Genomic DNA, 19,454 nt, shown 5'->3' on the forward strand with positions numbered 1-19,454 from the left:
CAGCCAGCCTGTTTGCGTATTGTTCTACATGTGGTGGAGAATCACTGTGAAACTGGTTTGGCTCTGGAGCCTCTGCCTCGTCTGCTATGATCTTGTTCTTGCGCATTAGAGATTCAATAGAACTTGTCCAGGTCTCGTGAATCAATGTATCTGTTATCTGGTCAGTCTTGCCTCTTTGGTATAGGCATGAGTCAGACTTGCAAAGACCTGAAGAAGCCACAGTACTGACTGGCTGTACACTTAAGGAATCTTGGTGATGGCGTGCAAATCCATCTAATGAGTTTGCCTTAACTGGGACATTAACTGTAAGTCTAGAGCCTGATGATCTGCTGTCAGGCATTGATGATTGCCTGAAGCAAAAAGGTGATCGTAGAGAGGGTGGTAGCAAACTGCCACACCAGTCCTTTGAATTTTGAGAGGAAGACATGTTCTCTTTATTTTCCTTTTCTATTTCTCTTAACATATACCTATAGAATTCTTCTGTTATGCTTTCTGTGCTGGACTGTTTAGATGGGCAACTTGGTCTTACATTGAGATGACCATTTTTCTTGGCTACCTGTTGCAAAGCAGAAGTTAAGATGTTGTTTGCATTTTTTCCTGCATAGTAATCCAGTAATAGATCAAAACCTCTTCCTTCATTTTCCATTTGGTTCACCATAAATCTTGAAAATTCATCTGTAATGCTTTCACAACTAGACTGCTTTGAGACAGAGCTTGTCTGGCTCATAGAGTGACCAAAGGTGTTCAGTAGGCCTAGGGTATTGAAAGCAGCTTTGGAATCCGAGTCCTCCTCTGGTATGCTCTCACAGCTTGAGGCCTTGCCTCGGCTCCATCTGTCACAGTGCAGCCTGTTCCTGGGGTGGTTTGGACCTTGCCAGATGCTGTCAACCATGGAGACTTCAGTGAGGTTCATGATCTTGGCAGCCACTTCATTTGCAAAGATATTGACTGAATCTGGTGTGTCCTCAAGGTTTATAGATTCATCTACTACCCGATTCATCAGTTTTTCCTTTAGCTCAGGATGCTCATCTGTTTTTCTTTTGATCTCACTAAGCCTGGGAGCCCTGTGCTTCCGAACAACTGAACCATTAGCATGGGTTTCCTTTTTCCTTTTCATGCTTCTGCGTGATAAACTCTGGGTCACCAGATATTCATTGCCCCTCTTCCATGCACAGAACCAAGGTTGCTTTCCATTTGAATTTTCAAGACAAATGGCTGCTATTTCTGTCGCCATAGAGACAACTGTTTCTGCCAATTCTTCTGCAAAATCTGTTATACAATATTTGTCCCTTGAATGTTTCACCTGTAGTACAGGCTGAGAAGGAAGCAAGACATGATTTCCTAATAAAGACAAGCTAACCTGAACATTATTATTTAGCACAGCATCACACTTGTGCTTGGCCTCATTTTCTGCATTTGTGGTGACACTGGAAGACAATTCTTGAACACCATGCCTGCATTCATTGTTTGCAAGGGTATTTTCTCTGTCTGAAAAGGATCTATAGTCTTTCTTCTTCTGATGATTGTTACTCTGATTTGGAGATTTGTAACTGTCTCGTGCAGTTCTTTTCAGGTATCTTTTCTTGGGAGATGTTTTTGCAACAAGTGCATTATGCCCTGTAGCTGTGCTTGTTGGTTCTGAATTCAATGTGGCAGTTTCCTTGCCATTTATATCTTTCATATTACTGTTCCTAGTGTTTATGACAGGTCCAAGATCCTCACTAGCCCTAGTGCTGTAGGATGTACCAAATGGCTTAACAGCAGAGTGATCAATCGGGCTGTGTGAAGAATGGTGTGCTGCTGCCTGTGCTGACCATCCTTCTGCTCTTGGTACTTCCTCTGCTTGTGTGTCCTCGGAAAAGAGAGGAGAACACTCTTCAACTTGTCTTATGTCATTCATCTTCTTGCAAGTAAAATATATTATGTTAAAAAGCAACTCATTTGCAGTTTCTGTGAAAATGTCTTGTGTAGTTGAGCTATTTTCTGAAGGGGGGTGTAGCAGTCTTCTCTTCCGAACCTCTGCAATAGAATGTCGTAGAATAATATTGGATAAGTTTTGTGCAAGTTCATCCCTGATTACTTCATCAGTGTGTGGAATCTGTGGCCTTGCTGCTGTTTCAATAATTTTTCCATTTATGGATTCCATAAAGTGCCCCACATTTTTGTATGTGTTGGGCTTTGTCAAAATTATTGATGCCTCTTTGAGAAGTGCCTCTGCAATGCTTTCATTTAGCTTCTCCATGCTGCTTCCTATAGCTATGCTACAATGAAGAGTAATGGCTGCAGAAGTCTGAGCAGCAGAGAGAAGTCCCCTTGAAGCTGCAGGGTACTTCTCTTCCTTCATTTCCCCCAGACCAGAGATGGCTACAGCACTTGCTACTTGAGTCATGCCACACAGTGCAGATGGAAAAGAATATTCTGTGCCTGCACAGTCATCAGGCAGCTGTGAAGATGCTGGATGTAGCTCTTCACTATCAACTGCTCCACTTTTAGAGTCTGTGGCTTCTTGATCCCTTCTGAATTTTTCTGCAGCCTGGGGACTGGAAATGGTTCCAATAACAGAGGCTGCACAAGCTAAAGCCACTTCCAGTGCACTCTGGCTGTGTCCATTTGTATGTTCTTCCTCAAAGTAATCTGAAACCTCAGCAGAACTTTCTGATTCGGACCAGTGGCACAGGTTGGGCAAGGCAGATCCTGGCCAGTCAGATACATTCTCAGAACTGTCTGGACTTTGCACTATGACGATCTTTGGAAGATCGTTCCACAATCGGGAAGCAGATACATCGTCTGACTTGCAGGAGGTTCCTACAGAGATGCTGAGTGCAGCCTCCTCACTAAAAGTGGGTTGAGACTGTGACAGTCTAATGAACGCATCTTGCAGAACAGATTCTGCTAAATTTGTGGCATACTGACCTGTAGTAGCCTGCCCATTTTGCAAGGGAGGATCAGTTTCTCCGATACGCACACAATCTTCTCCCTCTGTCTTACCGTTGTGTTTAGCTGTTGGGTCACAGAGAGGCACAAGCTCCTCTTCAGCCATTTTGGTTAAAGATACATCTTCTAACATGTGCACTGAACAGGAATTTTCAACCTCACTAGTTAGATCAGTAGTAATAAAGGATGAAGTATCTCTTTCAGCTAAATTCTTCTGCAACAGTACTTCCTGGTCTGACCTATCTGCAGGTTGTAAGATGCCATCTTCAGCCCCAACATTCACAGCTTCAGAGACTCTGGTAGTTGCATTATCTTTATTAGTGCAGTTCCCTTCAAGAATGATTGGCAATCTGGCTTTTCTGTAGTGAAGATTTTCAAATCCCTTTCCTTTACTTCTTTTTACATCTGAAGATGCTTCTGAAACATTTAATTTTTCATGACCTATTAAAAAGAAAGAAATCAGTTTTCGCAGAGTACCCCATAATTTAAGAAAGATAATGGCTGCATGTTACTGCTCTGTAAAATTACTGAACAACTATGTATCCTCATCTTTGAACAACAATTAAAAATATTAATTTATGCCCATTTTCTAAATTATAGTTAAATACATGCATGAATTATCACCACGTGAAATTTCTGTGAGCATTGCCATGGCTGTTTTGCAGTATGAACAACAGCAGAATTATGCTCAGTCCCATTGCTTTTACCAGTTTTATATTCATCAGCCTCGTTGTCATCCTCGAGGTGCTCAGATGCTGTGAGGAAATCTTCTTCTATTGAGGACACTGAGCAGTTTGTGTCATCCTCAGGCTTTAAGACACGAGAGTCTATCTGCAGCTGTCTTTCCTGAACGAGCTCAAGTCCAATTAGAAACTTGTTTATTTCAAAAATGATGCAGCTTGCTCTGTTTTTCCTGTCCCCCCTCGCACACTGAACCAAGCAGACATCTGCCAGCCAAGGACACTGCAGGGGAAAAGAATCTCAAATAATTATTTAATTAAAAAAACCACAGCTTATTTTAAGCTTCCCTCTCTATTAATATCTCAGGAAAGTTCTGTTGCAAAGATGCAATATAATTTGTCATTTTGATGTTTGTAACACAGTGTGCACTTACATATAGGCCAAGATAAACTGCCTGGACTGACAGCTTTTGTGATTCAAGTGTTTTCTTAGAGAACCCAGCTGTATCACAGGGGCATCCTTATTTTGTTGAAATTGCCAAGTTGTTTTCAATCAAATTTTTGTTTCAATGACAGAGATTTATTTGCTTTTATCCATATCAGTGTTAGCCATCTGACATGCTGTTATTAATGGCCTCACACCACCTGATATTACCTGTCTCTTTAGGGAATTGTTTGTGGGCATCTGTTTCTTTTCTGGATAATTTCTGTTGCAATGCTTGTTTGAAGGCAGCCCTGTAAACACTGGCTGGTGAGATTAAGAGCAGGTCACCTTTAGATATTCCTACAGACTGTCTTAAAATAGTGTTTTGTTTCTTTGTTTGTTCTTTTTCCCTTCACTCTTTATTTTTCCAAAGCTCTGTTATTTCAGACCAGTATAACCTCCCACTGGAAATGGGGCTCAACTGCACACCATACCAAACCTTTGTATAAAACTGTCTTACCCAGAGAAGCTGCACAATTAACAGAAACTGAGAGAAAGGAACTCTTGTTATCCTCATTTTATTGATATTAAAACTGCTGGATGTTTATACAACCACAGGGCTAAGTTGATCTCTCTGCATGGGACTACATTTGTGGAATGGATGTATTCTGAAGCAAAGCCAAGCTTTGGCAGTTCCAGGTCCCCAGGAAGGAACCAGCTTGAGTGAATCAACTCTGGATCAAGGTGGTAGATTTTAGGCTGTGTGAAAGATGCTCCTAGAGCTTTTGTCTGTTAGTGTGCATGCAAAGCAAATACTTGGTGATAAAGGGAGTGGGATGAGTATTTTGTTGGAAGAGTATCTTGTATTAACCTCTTCTTCCTTTCTGTATGAAAATGGTTCTGAGCAGAAAAAGAGATAGATTAATGTGTTAAAAGTAAAACTGCAAAGATAGTTGTTTTTTTTTCTAGCTGCTAAGAAATTGTTGCTAAATCAGACTTGAGTGTACACTGTATTGTGAAAAATGTTATTAATAACAGATGCAGTTTTAGATCAAGCATTCTCCTGCTGTTTCTCCTGTCTGTAATTTGCAGGGTTGTACTTGTGGAAAGGGCTGAGGAGGAGCAGAATAAAAATCCTGGTATGAAAACCACACCAGTTTTCTTACAAAGGAAATTCTCTGGAAAGCCAACAAATGTAAGGATGAACCTAGCATGTAAATCTGGCCAGTAAATCTCACCCAGGCTTGGTGCAAAGCTTTACTCATTTTGCAAGACAGAAATTGAGGTTAATTCTCATTTGTGTCTTGACTACACTCCTTGAGAGATGGCTGCTAGTCTCAATGGCTGCAGTGTTCAGAGATGGGAATGACTTGGGTACTTGAGTCATCTTGTTCAGGCTTTGAAACACCCTTGTTGTTGACAGCAACTAAATGAGGTATCGGCTCTGATATCATTAATGTAGTTTGGTATTTTCCACTGTCAGGTTAAGGCTTATGGTAGCCTCCAGGATCTTCAAGTCCTATCATCAGCTCTTTTCTGAGGTGCATGTGTAGGAGAAAATGAATTGGGAACAAAAGTGGGAAGTAGCAAGACTTCACTTGAAAGGGAGCCTGTAGGAGCTGTGCCCCAACCTAGCTATGCACAGAAAAAAGTGCTACATCATTCCTTTCCCATCTCTGTGCTGCCCTTCTGACTCTTGCTACCCTTGAAATCTGGGTTTATGAGTAATCTCTGCCACCATGCCTGCCATCCCTGAAGGATCAACTGCTAATATGGCTTAAAGCATTGTCAGCTGCAGACAACCAGACAACCCAGAAATCCACAGGATCCAGAGGGAATAGCAGGATCTCCCTCCTATCTTTTTGTCACCCCTTTGCCATGCTCACCTAACAGACTTTTGTTAGGCAGATTTACTTTTATGTTTGCAAACTCCCACTCATCTCTTAAACTGGTGCAAGGTCTTTGTTTTCAGCTTTCCTTTTTCCATTTTTCAAATTCCATCCTTTATGGGTGTTCTGTGATTTTAAAGATGAATTTGATTCCTACCTGGGGAACTTCATAATCAGGCTGAAGGTTTCCTGATGCTAATCCGCTCAGCAGGACTATTTCATTTTCCTTTGGTGGCTGCACATTCATCGAGCTGATGAGTTTGGGGAGATTCGGAGACACACTGACCAACCTCTGTAGCATTAAAGACAGATTTTGCTTTCAGGTAATGAAGTCTGAGTTGCACAGTTATATTCATAAATATCAAAATTAAATACTGCTTATAGGCATCTCTTTAGAAACCTCACTTGAATTTACTACTTTGAGGCAATTAAAAATAGAACTGTCATCATTAAAATGCACATTATTTTTTTTGAGCCACTAGGCAAGACAATCGTGACAGTATGAACTTCTGCACAACTGTGCAGCAGGACAACCTGTCATCCTGGACATTGGTACGTGCTAAACAGCTTGATTGCATTTGTGCATCTAAATGCTTGGCCTTCCTGCTAGGAGTGAGCTCCTAGAAGGCTGAGAGCACTGTGCCTGTTACTGCCCCAAACAGGAAAGATTCAGTAAGTATAGTAATGAGAACAGGGCAAATCTTCTGGTTTTCCTCCAGGCATATGACAGGCAAGAAAACAAAGGGAAATGGTGATCTAACGGGTGCAATACTAAACCTGGAATAGCAAACAGTGTAATGCACAGAAGAAATGTGTGTTTAATTCCTGTTCCACTGGACAGTTTAATGACTTTTCATTTGTAATAATACAATAATTTTCTACCTGTTATGTATTTGCCAGAGCCGGAAGTGGCAAAGGTCACAACATAAATGATGCTGTGTGGTACTGTGGTAGTGGCAGGAGTCCCCAGTGATGTGCAGGTGACATCTGTACACAGGCCAGAGCAAAAGGCTCAAAGGGTGCTAGTAATACTTTCCTGCCAAGGCTCTCAGGGTGGTTGCTTTATGAACTGGGAATTGAGGATGACCCCTTTCAGAGGGAGTTAAAGCTCCATTTTAGGCACTCACACAGCCCATCAAATGGCAAAGCCATTAAAGGAATGCAGATCCCTGGCACCCAGCTGTGTGCTCTAGTTACTATGCAATTCAATGATACTTCACTTTTTCCTTTTCATCTTCAAAATAATAAGCTTCCAGTACTGTTATTTTTCTTCAGAGTGATTTAGATAAAATAAAACTTTCTGCCTTAGCAAATCTAAATCAATTTTGGGGAACAATTCACTTTTCAGTAGACTGATCTTCCCATCAGGCTAAGTGTTCATATTTGACACAACTAAAATCAGCACTTCAATTTGACATTTCAGTCTAGTACAAAAAAATTCTCATCCCATTCTTTTCTCAAATTATAACCTTTCTGTTATCACACACATTTATCTACGCATCTATATCTTTTCACAGCCTAAATTGCCACATTTTATTAGATTTCTTAGGTAGGAAATCATGGCATTTTGTATATATTTTACTAAAGTTCCTCACATTTTGTTCAGAATAAAAAAGGAAAAGTGTAGAAAGATTATTATTTTACTCAAAACCCCCCAATTTAACCCATTCCAAGGTTCAAAGGGTGCTGCAAAATCTGAAGAGTGTCAGTAAATAGTTACATGTTTCATATGAACAATATATGCTAACACCTTTAAATTCTTCTATTAAAAGCTTTTACCACATCAGTGTGTTGTATAAAATCCCGTCCCAGTCAAAGCTAATTTACACAAACTGCATATTATACATGAAAATTGTCATGAGACAGGTGCTGCGTATTTTTCCCTAAGAGGAAACTATGCTGGAAGTGAATTTTTATTATGCTAAAAATGCGAACTATCATCTCCCAGCCATGACCTAATAACATGCTGACTCAGCACCAGAAATGACCTCTCTGAAGTGTGGCCATGGGTTGGGGTCTCTCCATTCCCAGTCCCCTGTGCCAGGGGGGCAGTGCCAGCTGTGGGCATCTGGGGGTGCAGCACCTGGGGGAGCCACCTGCGAAGTAAGACCCCAGGGCTTTGCAAAGCACATGGGTGATGAACACACCACTGCTGTAGGGCTGGTAGGGAAACATCATGCAGCTGCTTTCAAAGGTGATTTGGGCTTCTGAGGGAGTAATCTAATCTCCAGGCATGGTAAAGAACAGGTGCATAAAGCTAGTTTAAGATGGGTTTTACAGATACCTAGTGATAAGATTGTGGGAGAAACTTTTGTTATTTCCTTATGACTTGCTATAGCTTTTGTTCCATAATAAAATCTGAAAACACCAATAAAAGTGTTGCTTATTAGAAAACAACCAGTATTTCTGTGGATTCAGTGAAGTCAAACCTCTCAGGCTGTTCTGCACAGTTAACCTGCTGATTCAACAGAAAAAACATTTTGCTGCAAGAAGCCATATTTATTTTGAGGTCTGAATTTTCATGGATCCAGAATACAGAAAACAGCAGAGAAAAGCAGTTCCTGCTAATGAATGACTTGCAGGAGGTAACAAGGTCCCAGCATTTGTTGCCATCCCATGAAACAGAAGTCTTTTTTTAGCTCACTAGCTGTAATTGTCCTTAACGCTTTACTGAGAAACTTCCCAGATATTGTCAGAAGAGCCTACTTTTGTTCACTTGCCCCATGTTGCTGCAGATTAATCCTGTTTTTCTACCTTCCAAACTTTTAAGTTCAACAGGTGAAACACACCTTTAGTTCTGTGTTATCTAAAGCCCTCCTTAAGACCACATAAACTGTCTTGAGTCTGCCTGCATAAGGCTGGTGAGCTGTACAAGATCTAAATGGGTTGGAGAGTCTCAAAGACTTTTTAGCAGTAGGAATGTAGTATTATGTCAAATTAAAAAATTGGATGTATGACATATCCACATTCACTTGTATAATAAAGCCATCCACTCACATGATAAGTGCTGTGAATTCAGAGGCTACAACAATCCATTAGATTTTTCTGGGATGGGAGGAGGACAAGCTATAAAATATGACCTGGTGTTGAGAAAATGTCAGAAGCTTGATGCATTGCTCTCTGTAAGGCTCAAAAATCTAGAGCTGGCTTTCATTCGACCACATATTTCAATCTGGGTTTGTATTGGAGAGTCTTGGTGTGCCTGACTAGAACCACTGTACATGTTTACATGTTAAGACCTAAAATGTTACCTGTTTCACTTGCTCATCGCTGCAATCATCTCTGTTTGCATCTAAATTTACAAAACAAACCTGTAATAAGAGAAAAAGAAGCAGTAGCTTATAAAGTCATATTAGAATGGCAGCAATGCTTTTAGAGTCAATATACATTCCCTTTCCAGCCTCATAGCTGAATATATGAAGCCTTTTACTGGCTTAGCAGAGTGGCTGTTAAGAAACGAGAGAAAAGGAACAAAAGTAAGAGTCATGACTTAATCTGCTCTGACCATTAGCTTGTCTGATGAATGGGCAAATGTTTCCAATAAACTGTAACACAAAGGATATTACAAAAGACAGAAAATATTAAAAATGCATTTGATTATATTTAATTTAAACTTTGTGCCTTTCTTTTCCAATGATTTCTTCTTTTCTGGCACTTGTTGCTAAATGTTTCATAAGTATTGATATATGTACCAACTGTAAGTTGCTTTTAGAGCTTTCTCCACCTCATACAAGTAATACATTATGGTTTCAGCAACCATAGTGGTAAGATTGACTTAAACAGAAACTTCAGATCTAAAGACCATTTGATTTCTGAGGATACTTATTTTTCTACATGACTGGAAGGTCATTTTCTGATTTTCAGAAAGAAGAAAATCCTTTACCCAACTGTATTTCTGTGTTAAAATCAAGTACTCCAAACCTAGGTTGACTTTTTACTTCTGAGTGCCATGGGTATCTCTGGAAGTTTGTGAGAGTTTGGTGTTGTCTTGATTTAAACCAAAACGTGGCACAGATTCAGCACTGGACTGAAGCCCACACCTGATTCCAAATAAATTGCAGATCCAGAATTTACCAATTTAAGTCAATGCTTCTTTAGTTCTATGCAAATTTCCCCTAGAAAAATAAAACGCTCTAAATTATCCCCTTCACCAACATTTTTGTGTTAGGCATCTGGGCTCCTGCTGTGTGCCTGCATTTACCCCAGGACAACACTGATTTCAGTTGATATATGCACGTACCATATGTACAGATTATGACCATCTGCAGTAACAGCCAGCACAGCAGATGGAAAGATCCAGCCAGACCTCCCATTGTAAATCAAAAAAAGCCCACTGGAAAATAAAGCTTTTTGCCCTTTTAAATAGTTTAATGGCATCTTTATATGAACTTAAAAACATAATTTCCAAAGTTTTTACAATTTTAGGAAAGCATTTCTCTGCCTTTCAATGGATGTGACACTGATTCTGCATTTTATGGCTGGTTAATTTTTAAGAAATTATTTTAAAAATTTCTAAGCTGTAAAGTACTAAAAATATCATCTGGCAATATAATGTGGTAGTTACATAACATCCTAAACATGTTGCTGCTCATTATACAGACAAAATTTTGTCTTGCTCTCCTCTGAGATTTTACATGTAGGCATTTTACATACCAGGAAGTTATTACAAAGCATTAGAAAATTAGGCTCCTGGCTCGCACATTGCTTGGTGCCTGCAGTGATAAGTGGTTATGAGTTTGCAGGTGCACGGAGGTGTGTCTGCTTAGATGACCATTGATTTGGCACCAGAGTAGGAGCTCTAGAAGGTATGGGTCCTCTTCCTAGTCCTCTCAAGTGTATTCACTACAGCACTGAAGGGAGGGCTGAATCCAGTTTCCAAATACACTTGTCAAACCTAGATTCATTATACTGCCAGTGCAGTCTCCTGGAGCTTTCCTGTTCTATGGATTTTGTAGTCTTAATTATAGGCAATTTTTACATAAAATAGATTTGCAGTGGTGAAAGACATTGAAGTACTCATTTTCCTTTTTCCATTTTGATGTCTCCTTTGAGATTAGCCCTGTTTTAAGCAGAAGGGTGGGACTAGATGGCTTCTGTAATCAGGAATTGTGTTGTCTGCAGTTCCATCCTGGCAGGCTTGGCACTAGTGCTACCTTCCAGGAGGTTATTTTTCTTGGAGATACTTCACCAGAAGTGTTCTAAGAGAAAAATATTAATCTGAAAAATCTATTACTGTTTTCTACTTATGTAATACAGAGTTTAAACTCTCACTAACTTGCACTGCTTTATGAACTTCTAGTAATTATCGGAGCACCTCCATCAAAACAAGGCAAAACACTACAGAATAATTCATTATTTGTAGGAGGGAAACATTGCATAGATTATGAGGCAAGAGCCGAGGTCAGGTCACATTTGTTTATCCACTATTCAATTTGGATTTTTTTTCCTTTGGATCAGATACAGGTTAATGTATTTAGTTTACTTCAACTAGAACCTAACCTTGTCCTAATCATAGTATCTTTAAACATCAGTCCTTTTCCATACATTTCTCCTTTACACTTCACATCTACGTCTTACCACAAACACCTTTTCACTTCCTAAATGTGTCTGCTCCCCATTCGCACTAAGCTACTGTCTGGAAATCATGCAGAAATGTCAAGATATTGCCTGTTTTTCTGGCTTAGGAGATATTTATTTTGGGAGGAGAAAAAACAAAATGTCAGTGGTATTATGTAACACAAAAAGGAAAAAAACCCCAAACCAACAGCACCCTAATTCTGGCTTTACATAGTGAGAGAGTAATCCACAACTTCCACAACTTCCCTGTTGGATGCTAATACTTAGTCTTGGTTCTGTAGTGCTTCCAGTGCAGAAAATCTGTTTGCTCAAGTGAGAACAATAGTTTTGGTGAAAATGTACCATTGCACTCAAATGTAGAGTCTCAATACTGGCAGAAAGCAGCAGGCTACATATCTAGAAACCATTTAATATTCCATCACATTGTAAATAGCAACCCTTTTACTGTGCAGATTCTTGTACATTAATGACATGGATTGGACTCTGACCTCCAAACCTCCTTTTCATAAAATCTCTGCTAGGACAGTACCAGGCAGATTATCATCACTAAATTGCTGACTTTGATCTTGAAGAAGCCTTTACTTTCCAGGATCATATAAAAAGCAAATGAGATTATTTTTTCTACCCTATTTTGCATGACAATTTCTGTGACAGTAAGAGCTGTATAGCTTGAATTCTCTGGATCAACAATTTCAAGTCCTGAAATCTATACTTGAGTCAATGTAGAAACTATGCAAACACCTCAGCATCTACTGTCTGCAAATTAAGACTACTAGTTCTTAAAATAACTACATGTAAAGAAATAATTTGTTTACAAAGCACTTAAGGATATAACATACTATGCACACAATGTATTTTACTCATTGACAGATGGCCTTGGGGAATTGCTAAAAGCATAACACTGTTCTCTCACTTCAGAAGAGTAAAGCAATTTCATTTCTCTTCAGAGTGCTAATGCTGGTAAATAGATGAAAGACAAGCAAAGATATATATATAATTGTCTTTATTTTCCTTTTTCTTTTCATTTCAGCTTGTATTAACCAAAGTTGGTAATACTGGTATTTTAATATTCCCTAGATAAAAACACACAGTGATGGTAGGAAAGAAATGTTGTCTGTGAGGTATAATACTAACAACAGTAATTTGAAAAACACTTGTACTTTTCTTAAGTGTCTGTTCGATGGTGAAGTCTATTTCAGTTCTGTATTATTTTCCCCAGATAAGTGATTGTCAAACTACTTTTTGTTTGTTTTAGGAAGTGCTAATGCCTCTCTCTGTTGTCTGTATTAATACCTGACAGTAAGGAGAGCCTTTTTCTTTGTCCTGTGTAATATAGCTTTTGATGAGATCAAAACAAGCTTTAGCCTGTAGATTTTTTTCAAAACAGTATTTTTTTATTATTATTATTATTTTTAAATGAAGGAGAAAGTATGTTTGTTTTCCGGTCTTCTATATCAGAATAGTAACTCAGCAGAGATGGTTGAAGGCTGGGCTCATCCTGCCACAACAGCAGTATCTACTTGCACAGTGCTAGGAGATGCCAGCAGCTTTTGAGAAGAGAAACGGTTTTGAGATGCTTTGTCTCTTTTCTCCCATGAAACATGAGTTCTTCCAGCTTCTTCTTAGTGAAGAGGTTGAACTGAAAATCCACTATATTCCTCCCCATCACTGGATGATAGCTCTCCCTTGCACCTGGCTGACATAGTTACTTTTGTGAGTGAAATGAGAGCTTTAGTTTTGTGTTCTGTGTTGCAAAGGACTGTGATCAATACACTGTGATCCTGTGTTGCAGGATCCTCATAAGATCCAAATACTTATAATTCATATACCATCTTCTCAAATAAATTTCAAAATCTGTTTTAAAAGAATGGGATTTAAAAAAGAGACAAGACTTGAAAATTAGAACTATATACAGAGAGCTTGTGTAACCTTAATTTTACCTCCTATGCCCACATGTATGCAATGTGGGATCTCTCTGATTCAATGAACAGAAGACTGCAAAAAGGTGCAGAATATGAAGAAGTAAAGAAACATGGGTCTGCCATTTTCTATCATTTGAATTTATGATTTTGGAACACAAAGGACACACTTAAACATGGTTTCTTTGCTTCTAATAAATGTAGTTGGTAGATTATGGCCACACAGTTAAAGACAGAATCAAAATGCCAAAATAGTGGCAAGACAACATTCAGGTGTCACAAGCCACTCCATCAGTGCCAATCCACCACTGTATCCGTGCAGCTGATCCTCATTGTCACCTCTGGCCTGGGTGCAATAACAGCCTGTGCCTGCTGTCACACACCTCAGCATAAGCTAAACTTCTGTGTAAGTACTTGGATTTGCAGAGGAATTATGCAAAGCTTGCTGTATTCTGTGCCATCCTGGCTGGTATGTCAGTATGTAAATGCTGTCTGGAAATTGAGTTTATAAAGTTTTTACACCCCAGATCTGTGTTTCTCTGCTTTCTCCATCCTCTCTCCTGTATTCTGTCACGACACCAAATCTACTTAGATATGCAAGATGCCAAGTCAGATAGCCCAGGAGATAAGTAGTTTGGGAGTGCATTGCGTTCTACCCATAAACCTCATGTTTAATTTCCTAAAAACAGAAGTGAAAAAGATAATTAACTCCAGGAGAGATTGCAGGAGAAAAACATTCTAAGCAGATAGTTCCTGGGTAAAAAGGAAAAACATAGTTTAGATGCCTAAGCCTGAGGATGTGTGGGATGCAGCCGTGCGGCCTGGGAAGGCTGAGTGACTGCTGAGCCCAAGGCTGACAGTAGATTGTTTATACAAAGCCAGCTGAAACACTGGTGAGAATGCAGTCCTCAAGGGCAAAGAACTAGAGCAGCAGCTGTATCTCCACTGTAGGAAAGGCAAATTCAAACTGTGGTGTTCTGTGCACTCTAAGCTTTCCCAGATGACACTTGGTAGTTATTTTGTTCACTTTAAATGTTATCATCTGCATAGGAATCCAGAGGTGGGAGCAGGAAGGTACCTGTATGTGAGGGCGACCACTGTCTCTTCTCTGTCCTGGTTTGGGTGATGCAAGTATGAAACTCTCACAATGTGACTTACAAATTAGCAGATATCTGACTGTGTTTGTTTGTATCTTTCCTTGCTCCTTGTGCCCAATGTGAGTAAAATGCATCCTACATTAATGCAGTGATGTTCTGATTATTTAACATTATCCTTTGAGAAATGGTTGGTGTTTATTTCTGTGTTGTTTCCCCTCTATTTTGGGCAGGTATTGTTTGTTCTCGGGATGTGTATTGTTTTTTATGCAGCTGAACATTTTATCCCTTTTCAGAATATAAAACTGTGAAGATACAGTTAATGAAGAGGGTTCTGAAATTTTACAGCAAGAAAGATTGCTATGATAGTGTTTTTTAAGGATTTAATGGAGTGTCTGAACTCATTCCTTTCTGCTCTCAGCATTAACTCTGTGATGGGATGGCAGTTCTGGAATTCTGAGCCCTATTCTCATCCTAATTTCATCTGTGCAAAAGTAAAAAAAAAATACACAGTTGCTCTAATCTTCTATTAGACCAAAGTCAGTGTCTCCTGGCTTTAGAAAGATACTTTAGATCACTGTAACTTCCCCATAGCACAATATCTAAATACAGCTACTCCAAGGCATCACTCACTGGAATGCTAAGTGTCTGTTCCATAGAACGCACAGTTGCATGTCATGTTCCCTTAGGAGCTGAAGTCAGTGAAAGCCCTAGAAAAAAGTAGTTGGCTCCATGCATCTGAGACAAAAAAACTCTAACCCAGAGAAAATATCAAAGGAGTGGCAAGGTGCGCTATTTTGTCCAGAAATTTCCTCTGAGCTTTGTATCTTTGAAAACTACCAACAACACTCACATATTTTGATTTGTATTAGAATGGCATAAAATGCCTTTCCAGCAGATTCTAGCAATGCAGCCATCTGTTTTTTCTGTCTGTGTGACAAGACCATTTGTTTTGATGGTTATCAAAATGCTGATCTGCAAAGCTCCCAAAAAGAACCTTGCTTTTTTTTTCATTTTAACTATTTATACTAATGTGAAGGTTAAATAAAACCTCTTGGACTTCGTGTTGTATATATGTACGTATGTATAGAAATGTTTATATATAGACTGTCTGCAAGGACCCCTAATTATTAACCTCTCTGCTTTTTAAACTTGCAACTTCTTGAGTCTTATAATCCAAATAATTTCAAGTCTCATTTATTTATCTTTTTTAGCAAGAAAAAATAGCTGTAAAATTATGATTTCTAAATAACTGTTCTAAATTGTCACATGAGATTACCCCTTAGCTAATAATTAACACAGACTATCTTGTAACTTTGGAGATCCCAGGAATTTTTTCAGCATCTAGGCTTGGTAGGACTTGCATGAAAGGAGGCTGCTTGTGTGAACTTTCAGGGAAGCTTGTGGCTTTGATCTTTTCACCACAATTATTTACTATAAGTTTCAAAACAACGCCTGAGGCCAATAGGTCTGCACCTCTCAGTATAATTTGTACACTTGAATTCTGATTCTGGTGCTGAAAAGCTGTTACCAGAAATCTTCCTACATTGCAGCTTCAGAAATTGGAGGTCTTGGACAGATTCATTGCATTTGATGAGAAACTTGTTAACAACTCAGTTCGCTATCCCAGTGAATATGCACATGCCAGGTGTAAAACTTACTTCACAGAAATGCCTCTGCATCCAGCAAGGCCAAAAACAATATCCAGCCTAATGTTTCTACCCTTTGCTCGTCTCTCTTTACCATTAAAAAATTTGGTTTTCCATCATCATTTTAATTTACAGACTGAGGTCAAAAGTAGTTCTTGCTGCAAAATGAAGAGAAAGCATTACTACTTGGCGAAGACTATAAAGTTAATGTACATTTCTATAAAACCTTATGTGCCTACATTAGTCTCCTAAATTACTTTTTTTTACTAGGCCTTGTGCTTATTTATTTTCTTCCTGTGTCCATTTAAATGTCAAGTAGAATCTCAGAGGACTAGATAATATAACTGACAGTTAACAAAGCTGCAAAATCTGATTTTTCAGCCAGACTAAATAAAACAATGATAGATATAAACCAATAAACCATAATTGATACCATCATTTAACTTTGTTTAAGTCAAGCATGTCTTTTTCCATTTCCCATATTTGAAAACTGTTGGGGAAATTATGGTTCTGTCAGACCATTGCAGGGGATGTTATTCTCAAGGAGGGTTTTCTTCAGAGCAAAAGAATAAGTATGAACCTGAGGCCAGTTTGTGGGTTTCATGGAAGCCAGTCCTGCTCCTTCCCCTTTTCCTGCATCCTTTGAGCTCCTGCTCAGCAGGGCAGGCTGATGCCTGCTACCCAAATATCAGAACAGTCTGTAACAACATGTCAGTGACCAGGCTGCTCCAGAAAGACAAAGATACAACTTTGTACTTCCAAAATTTAGACTCTTCTAGGGAAAAGTTTTCATAGAAATTGTTGAAAGTTTCAGTTGTCAAAATGCCATGAAGTTTTAATTGTTGTGACTAACTATAGGCCAGACTCTGCTAAATAACGGCACCAAAGAACATAAAATATTTAATGGTTGGGGAAAATGAGCTATTTAACAATGAAACTGAGGTGAAAGACTGAGTCCCTGCAGCCCTAAATTCCTATTGTCTTGGCAGTCTCTGCTCCACTCAGTCTCAGTAAGCCAAGAAATGTAACTGCCTGTAGTCTACTAAGCCAAAGAAATTGTTTAACCTCACAAGCAACTGAAGCAGGGAATTATTACTTACAATGTTGGATTTATGAAGAACACTGATAGTGCATTACTAAATGCATGTTCAGATTTGTGGGACAGTTTAGTATTTGCCTACTAATTTTTACACACCTAGATAGTTCATTTGGGACAGTGCTGCTCTAAAATACTATAAAAATCAATTATTTTTCCCAGAGACATTTGTACATCATGTAGAAGCAAAAAGAGTAGATTAACAAGTTATAAGTACTTAAATCCATTCTGCTTATCTGTGCATGTCAAACAGTTCTATGCTGCTCTACTGGCATTTTTAGTGCTTGAGAAAGATGAGGAAATAAGTGCTGCTAAGCCTATTTAAAAAATGCAAATGATTTTGCTAAACAAAGATGTCAAGTGAAAATATTCCATTGCAGTTACTATGAGAGAATGATTTGACTCAGGTTCCACATGCTCCAGGTCTCTGGGGTGTATGAGTGAGCAGGTACTAACAAAGCACATTGATCAGCTGGAGAGAAAGAGTAAATTGTGCATCATACAACTAGATATAAGCTGTTAGATCAGAAGCTAAAGCAGCAATATTTGGAAACATGTATTAGTTTTTTGTTTTTTTGGTTTGTTTAGTTGGTTTTTTTAACTGAGTTAGTTCTTTCTTACTTGCCTCTACTACTCAATAGTGCTTATCTCTTCATTATGATAACAAATGTGTGGTTTTTTGCCTCTTTTGTAGTATAATATTAGTCTGCATAATAGCTTAGACTGTTTCTCATTTTCATACTGTCTTTCACATGGTGGGGCAGGTCTGCTACTTATTGCTCTCCCATGGGCTTAGGTGCCTTTGTTCTGAACTACAGTTGGTGAAGAAGGAATGTGGAGGTGGTACTTTACAGGACAGGAGACAAAATCAGCAGCTCCATGGTTGTCACATGTCCTGAAACATGTCTCCTGGTAAATCTCCATTCAAAGCCTTCTGTGGAAAGGATTTCAGGACTGGATCCAGTAGGTCAGAAACCATTGTCCCTAGATTAAATACATGCCCTTTTGCTCCACTGGTTAGCAAGATCCTTCTGTAGTAAAGTACACCATTCTGTAAGTTCTTTCTGCTTTCAGGTGGGAACTGAGGAAGGAAACGTACACCTCTGATGATGAGTTTTGACTGAGCCCATTTGTATGATAATATGCATCAGTATACACATGAAGAATAAAAATTAGGTTTGTAGAGTAAAACTGATCAGGGTAATGCCCTATACTCTTCTTTCTCCCCACCAAGCCCATCCTGGCCCAGTACTTCTTTTTGCTCCCTTGATCATAAGATTAATTTTTTAAACTATGGCCATCAAGTTTTCTCCCCTCTGAAAAAGAATGTTTCATCTTTTCCTTCAAGAGTATTTCCATTCAGCACACAAAGGATCCAGCTACAGCTGACCAATGTTACAAGCAACAGAAATTACAGCTTTATAATGGGTTGTGGTTTGGTGACAGTGCTCTTGGCTTCATGCACTTTATTGTCAGTATCTTACAGCCACCCTGTAGAAATATCTAGATTAAGTTAAAGTACAAATAAAAAATATCAATTTATTCTCTGACTGAACCAATTTGTTCTTTAGATATTTTTCCACATAAAACAAACCCTTAGCAACTAGCTACTGGTTTTCACTGCGACTCAGAAGATAACATACTCTGTGCTAAACACTCAGTTCACAACACATGGTAAGACTTTTAAATTCAGCAATTCTTAGTTTTTAAATACAATCTTAAATCTACTAACCTACATTAGTTCAGTTACATAAAGCCCAATGAAGATAAGACAAACTACTAGGAAAACAGTAACACAAAAGCAGAAAACCAGAAATGTCAGTGCCAAGCTCATCAGAGCAGAGGATTAGCCCAGAACAGCAGTGATGCCCTCTGCTTTGTCTACCCCCTCTTAGCAGTATGTTTCAAAGAAAAGGCTGATTGCCCAGCTCCACCAGCTCACTGGGGGCTTTGTTCCTGCTGTGGCTCACCAGTCTCTCCTTTAATCATTTCTGAATAAAGTTCTATAATAATGATAACATATGGTTGCCAGCAGCTTCAGACATTTTAAACTAAATCTGTAGAGACTGACCTCTGTTTCTGCTGAAGGAGATTTGCATAGCATCTATCTGGTCATACATGCTTCACAAATTCCAGGGCAGCTCTGCCCCAGCTGTTAGGTTATAAATAGGTAGAACTCTGAAGCAGAAAGA

General features: G+C 39.0%; 1 protein-coding gene across 1 annotated transcript in view; it reads right to left on the bottom strand.

Moving 5' to 3' along the window:
- The window catches only part of SPHKAP (SPHK1 interactor, AKAP domain containing), a 46,056-nt gene that overhangs the window by 9,272 nt on the left and 17,330 nt on the right, over positions 1 to 19,454 (bottom strand). The window contains exons 3-6 of the mRNA XM_010001630.1: positions 9,179 to 9,238; positions 6,085 to 6,219; positions 3,642 to 3,897; positions 1 to 3,375 (exon numbers count right to left, since the gene is read on the bottom strand). The exon at positions 1 to 3,375 is cut by the window's left edge and continues 325 nt beyond it. Coding sequence (XP_009999932.1) covers positions 1 to 3,375; positions 3,642 to 3,897; positions 6,085 to 6,219; positions 9,179 to 9,238 — 3,826 coding nt within the window. The remainder of the gene's footprint in view (positions 3,376 to 3,641; positions 3,898 to 6,084; positions 6,220 to 9,178; positions 9,239 to 19,454) is intronic.

This window comes from Chaetura pelagica, unplaced genomic scaffold, assembly GCF_000747805.2.
Source record: "Chaetura pelagica isolate M959 unplaced genomic scaffold, ChaPel_1.0 scaffold207, whole genome shotgun sequence".
Classification (NCBI taxonomy): Eukaryota; Metazoa; Chordata; class Aves; order Apodiformes; family Apodidae; genus Chaetura; species Chaetura pelagica.